The sequence below is a fragment of the Suricata suricatta genome, chromosome 16 (genome assembly GCF_006229205.1).
Source record: "Suricata suricatta isolate VVHF042 chromosome 16, meerkat_22Aug2017_6uvM2_HiC, whole genome shotgun sequence".
NCBI lineage: Eukaryota > Metazoa > Chordata > Mammalia > Carnivora > Herpestidae > Suricata > Suricata suricatta.
The window spans coordinates 39,594,661-39,601,148 of NC_043715.1; the positions used below are offsets into that span (position 1 = coordinate 39,594,661).

General features: G+C 45.7%; 1 protein-coding gene across 1 annotated transcript in view; it reads left to right on the top strand.

The window, feature by feature from the left end:
• The window catches only part of WDR88 (WD repeat domain 88), a 38,258-nt gene that overhangs the window by 29,344 nt on the left and 2,426 nt on the right, over positions 1 to 6,488 (top strand). The window contains exons 8-9 of the mRNA XM_029925785.1: positions 1,272 to 1,354; positions 2,911 to 2,979. Of these exons, the coding sequence (XP_029781645.1) occupies positions 1,272 to 1,354; positions 2,911 to 2,979 (152 nt within the window). The remainder of the gene's footprint in view (positions 1 to 1,271; positions 1,355 to 2,910; positions 2,980 to 6,488) is intronic.

Genomic DNA, 6,488 nt, shown 5'->3' on the forward strand with positions numbered 1-6,488 from the left:
TGTGAGTGACTTGCTCCCCCGCCCCCCTCCCCCAGCTACATGTCCAAGTTAGTACCCTGTGACCAGAAGAACTAAGTATGAGAGGGGTATTTCCCCGTGCGAAACTGGGGAGTTGTTGCCAAACAAAGGGGACATAGATGCAAACAGGAGTGAAGACAGGACGCAGCCTTAGGCCACTGGCCTCAGGGAAGTGACCGCTCTTGACACTCAGGAACCAAATGTTTGACGCCCCCATTCTTGTGGGGAGTGGAGCTCACCCTGTGTTTCAGGGGAACCCAGCCAGTCCAGAAGCAATCAGGGCCTGGCTCAAGAGATGCTAGGGTGCCTTTGAACAACACTTCCTCTTCACAAGCAGTGTCTGTGTGAGTCAGACCCCATTAGGAGGTGTCCCACAGCTCCCGTCCTTGTTTCGGGGGTTCAGACTTACATACAGTCAGTCATCACTGCTCACACATTCCGTATTTGTGAATTAGCACATTGGGTAAAATTTCTTTGTAACTGGAAATCCATACTTGCGGCACTTCTATGATGCCGCGGGGACTATGGATGTGCACAGAGCTGGGCAAGTGTGAGTTGGCCTGTGCACACGTCCCGCTGAGGTTGAACAAGGCGGCCCTCGGCCTTCTCATTCCAGCTCTCTTATTGGAAAGTGTCCATTTTGTGGTCTAGTTAGTTATTTTGCATTTTGTGGGGTTTTGGTTTTTTTTTTTTTTTTTTTTTTTTGGTGACTTTGCATTTAAAAAGTCCTCAAGCACAGTGCTGAAGTGCTTGTGTCCCGTGTTCCTAAGTGCAAGGCAGTGACGTGCCTTACGGGAAAACACACGTGTTGGAAAAGCTTGGTCCGGGCATGAGCTGTAGCACTGATGGCCGTATATGTAGTGCTAATGAGTAAACAATATGTATCAAATAAAGTGTGTTTAAACAGAAGCAGACATGAAGCAAGGCGACGTATTGATCAGTTAATGACGTGTGACCAGAGCCTCATAGGAACCTAACCCTGTGTGTCCCCTAGGAGAACTTGTTCACAGTTAACTAATTCAGTGCTTGTGATGACTTTACAGAACATCATTGCCGTGAGTCCTGAGAGTTGGCTGTAACTGGTTGGGAGACCGTGAGCCACACCAGGAAGGGGTTGGAGTGTCCATAGAGTGGATGATGGTGGCCCTTCACAAATGCTTCCTCAGCCCACTCCGGCCTCACCAACGGAAGAAGCAGATGGCTGGGGAAGATGACCCCCTCTGCCCCCTGAAACTTTGTCATTTTTGTTGTAGCCTCTTTTCTCGTGTCTGGAGGGTTCGACAGGACTGTGGCTATCTGGGACGTGGGAGAAGGCTACCGGAAGCTCTCCTTGAAGGTACCAATGTCAGTGTCAGATAGAGGGTCATGCTGGGTGCCGGCGCTGGGTGCTGGGGAGACAGCCGTGGTGAGACAGAGCGCGATGTCCCCACGGGAGGTGACACGTCTGTGGAGAACAGACCAGAAGCCAACAAAAAAGTCATTGACAGTGACGAGTGAGATGGAGAAACCACAACAGGGTGATGTGATAGAAATAGACCCCCAGGAGTAATCCACACTGGGAGGGCTTCTTGGAGAAGGTGGCGTATGAGCAAAGGAAGCCTGGGTGAAGAGGCCTCTTGGGGAAGGGCATTCCAGGCAAATGTGACAGCAAATGCTAGAGCTCAGAGGTGGAAAGTGTCTAAGGACCGTAGAAACGACTCTACAGAAAGGGCCATAATGAGGCCTACGCAGGAAGTAATGGGCTCCACAGTGGTGGGACCGGCCGAGTGCCTTTGCTTGTAAGTCGGAGGAGACTTAACCCTTATCTATAGTAAGGACACGGATTGTCCCACACGGCAGGAATCCAGAGTCCCAGGATCGGCTACAGCAGGGCCTCTGTGCCAAGGACCTCCTACCCCAAGATATCTGCATCCCCCCGGTCTTGTGGTCTCCTGGTTGGGCTGGGAACACTTGCATGCATGACTTTTGGTCCCTCTGTTCCCTGTGGCCCAAATGTGTCCCCTTGATCACCACAACATTCAGGCTCCCAGGGCTGGTCTGTCTTGAGTTCTCTTCTCCCAGGGTTTTCGGGGAGGTGAAGGGAGTTTACATCACAGCAAATAAGCAGCTTAGAACCGAATGTTCACCATCCTTGTGTCCAAAAGTCCCTTTGTCCCCTTTCCGGTTGTTCTGTTCTCTTCTCTACTTTTCCCACCCTTTGTCCTTTTGTTCTGCACAGGAATTTAACTTCTCTCTTGCTCTCTTTCCTCCTACCATATACCATTTACATATGCATATACCATATGCATATACATAATACATAGGCCATATACATATATATACATATGCTGTATACCACATTGCCTCCACATTGCCTCTTTCTAGCAGGGGAAGGCCAAAGAATGATAAAGATGCTGATGCAGAGCCCTGACGTCATTCCGGGTCTGACCCGGCAATGGTACCTGTCTCCTCTGAGCTCCTTTTTACCTGAGGAAAATGGCCCCCCGTTTGCTGGAGCCTCGGTGGATAGGTTTGTTACTTGAAGCAAAGCCTGCTCACCAGTAGGACCTCCAATAGGAGCGGTATTTCCCAGAACAAAGAAAGCGAACAAAACCCTGCAAGAGGTGGCGCTCTGGCACCAGCTGGGACTCTGGTCACTTTCCTTCCACCCGCTAAACTCCCGAGGGCTATGTTAGCCATGCACACACACGGGGCCATAGTACACGCATGCGTCATCAACCTTTGCACTTTCTGTCCCGCTTTAAATGTCACTGGTGACATCAGGGAAACACAGTTGGTTGCTCTTAAATGTATGCATCTCTGGGGTCCCAGCTTTGCGTTTTCTGTTTTTGTTGTGTTCCTCAAGGTGTCTCCTCCAGTTCCGTGTTAAAATTCTATTTTCCTTTTCTTCAGGGCCATAGTGACTGGGTGACAGACGTTGCCATTAGCAACAACAAGAAATGGGTCCTGTCTGCTTCGAAGGTAAAAATGGCCAACCTTTGAGTAACTTACACTTTCTCTCACGGTTGTGAGAACTTGTGTTAACAGAGGCGGTGCTGGCCAGCACAACCCCTGGGCCGGCGCTGGGGGAGGGCCCCGCCCGGCCGGGCCGCCCTCGTCCAGGGAGCCGCTGGGAACAGGGAAAGCAGGTCGTCACGTCTGCTCCTGTGGGGACTCGACTCGTCGGGTATTTCTGTGTCTGCAACCGCTGACCTCCGAGCTTGCTTGGAGCAAGGGCCTGCCCAGACCTGGGAGCGACGGAGCCGACAGGGGGCCTAGGCGGGGAGGGCGCCAGCTCATTGGCAAGGAGTGGAGGCCACGCTGAGGCCCCAGGTCTGCCCTTCCTACATCACTGTCCCCGGAGTCCCCGTGCCCAGGGCACGTGAGAGCTGGCCCGGGTGCCCCAGGGCCCGTCCTTCAGGTGTGAGCATAAGAGAAGTAAGCATCCCAACTTGCCCCCACCTTTATTATTCTCTAGTCCGGGGGTTTCTAGCTCTATGGGACTGTGGGCAAGACTCTGCCTCCCATGACTAAGCCTTCTTGTCAGCGGGCCAGCCAGTCCACAAGGCGCCGCACCTGACCCAAATACCATAGTGATATAATGCATAACACAAGTTCGGTGCCTACTTGTTCTTACTGTACCTAAAAATATGAAAAATGATTATGGCAACTATAGCTCAGTAAAGCTGGAAAAAAGGAAAAGTGCAGACCAAAGTATGAAAAGTGAACGTTTATTTGAAATTATGTCTCATTCTGTGTTTTTCCTTCTCTGTGACATAAATGCTATGATTGAAGCAATAAAAATTGGACTACTTAACAGCAGTTAGTAGTGGGAGTAATTAAACAAACCTGTTGAAGAAAAATATAAAAACACTTTATAATGTTTCTGGCTGTCTTATAATGCAGCAACATATTTAGACTTTATAAAAAGTCTTCATTGGATATTTAAATTTTTTCTAATGTTTGTTTTTGGGAGAGAGAAAGAGACAGAGCACAAGTAGGGGAGGGGCAGAGAGAGAGGGAGACACAGAATCCGAAGCAGGCTCCAGGCTCTGAGCGGTCAGCACAGAGCCCGATTGGGGCTCAAACTCACAAACTGCAAGATTATGACCTGAGTCAAAGTTAGACGCTTAAACGACTGAGCCACCTAGGTGCCCCGCTTTGGTCCATTTTTAATTGGGTTCTTTGTTTTCTTATTTTAACTTTTAAGAGTTCTTTGTAGATTTTTAATAATAGACCTTTATCAGATATGTCTTTTGCAAATATCATCTCTCAGTCTATAGCTCCTTTTTCTATTCTCTTGACAAGGGCTTTTGCAGAGCAGAAAAATTTAATTTTAATGAAGTGTAGCTTATCAATTATTTCTTCCATGGATATGTCTTTGGTGTTATATCTGAAAGTCATCGCTATTATATCTGAAAGTCATCGCTAAATCCCAGGTCATCTAGATTTTTTCCTATGTTATTCTCTAGGAGTTCTAGAAACTTGTATTTAGGTCTGTGATCCACTTTGAGTTGTTGATAAAGGATGTAGGGTCTGTGCCTAGACGTTTTTTTTTTTGGTTTTGTTTTTTTGTTTTTTTGCATGCTCAGTTGTTCGAGTAACATTTGTAGAAAAGACTATTGTAGAAAAGACTATCATTTTTTCCATTGTATTCCCTGTCCTTTTTTGGTGAGCTGTTGATTCTATTGGTGTGGGTCCATTTCTGGACTCTCCAGTCTGTCCCAGTGATCAGTGTTCTTTCACCAACACCACAGAGCCTTCATAACTTAGCTTTACCGTAAGTCTTCAAGTTGGGTAGTGTCAGTCCTCCCACTTTGTCCTTCTCTTCTTTATTGTATTGGCTACAATACAAGAGGGTCTTTTGCCTCTTCATAAAAACTTTGGAAATCAGTGTGACGATATCCACAAATAACTTGCGGGGCTTTTTATTGGGACTGCATTGAATATGTGCATCAAATTGGGAAGAACTGACATCCTGACAATATTGGACCTTCATATTCATGAAGAGTTTCATGGTTTTTCTCATATAGATCTTATATGCATTTTGTTAGAAATATACATAAGTATCTCATTTGGTGGGGAGGGTGGCTAATGTAAATGGTACTGTGCTTTTAATTCAAAGTTCCGTTGTTCATTGCTGGTATACAAGAAAGCGGTTGACTTTTGTATATTTACATTGTATCTTGCAACTCTGTTTTGATCACTTATTAATTCCAAGAATTCTTTTGTTGATTCTTCGGGATTTTCTACATAGACTATCATGTCATCTGTGAATAAAAACATTTTATTTCTTCTTTCCCAGTCTGTATACCTTTTAGTTCCTTTTTTGGTTTCATTGTGTTAGCTAGGACCATGAATCTATTTTTGTTTTACTGTTTACTTATTATATTATTGTTTCTAATGTTGCGATTATGGACCTTTCATTTAAATGTAGTTGTACAATATATGGCCTTTTGTGACCAGTTTGTTTCCCTTAGCATAATGTGTTCAAGATTTATTCATGTGGTCACATGTAGAAGTATGTTCTTAATTTCTTTTTACTGCTGAATCATATTCCATTATACGGATATATCACATTTTATTCTGTCGGTTGATGGGAATGGTTCTTTTTCCCTTTTGGCTGTTGTAACTAATACTGGTATGAGTGCTCGTGAATGCGTTTCTGTGAAGACACACTTGGGTTGCATTCTTTTGGGTGTTTACCCTTAAGTGGAGTCTCTGGGTCACAGTGGCAACTGTATGTTTAATCACTTCAGGAACTGCCAGACTGCTCTCCAGAGTGCTGAGCCCTCTTATTTTCCTGCCGGCAGTAGCGCAGGACCTTCCAATTTCACCACAGCTTCCTCAGTCTTATCATCGTCTTTTTTTTTTTTTTTTGACTGTGATCATCCTAATGGCAGTGAGGTGGTGTCTCATAGTCTTAACCTGCATTTCCCTAATAGCTAATGATGTTGAGCATCTTTTCATGTGCTTATTGGCCATTTATAGATGTTTGCTTCTTTGATGTGTGTTCTTTTTTAAAAATTTTTATAATTTTTAAAATTTATTTTATTTTTTTTAATATTTTATTGTCAAATTGTTTTCCATACAACACCCAGTGCTCTTCCCCTCAAGTGCCCTCCACCATCACCACCACCTCTCTTCCCCCCTCCCCCCAACCCTCAGTTCATTCTCAGCATTCAGTAGTCTCTCAAGTTCTGCATCCCTCTCTCTCCCCAACTCTCTCTCCCTCCTCCGTTCCCCCTGGTTCTCCATTAGGTCTCTCTTGTTTTCCTGCTAGACCTATGAGTGCAAACATATGGTTTTTGTCCTTCTCTGCCTGGCTTACTTCACTCAGCATGACACCCTCAAGGTCCATCCACTTTCCTACGAAGGGCCATATGTCATTCCCTCTCATTGCCATGTAGTACTCCATCGTGAATATATACCACATCTTCTTGATCCATTCATCAGGTGATGGACATTTAGGCTCCTTCCATGTTTTGGCT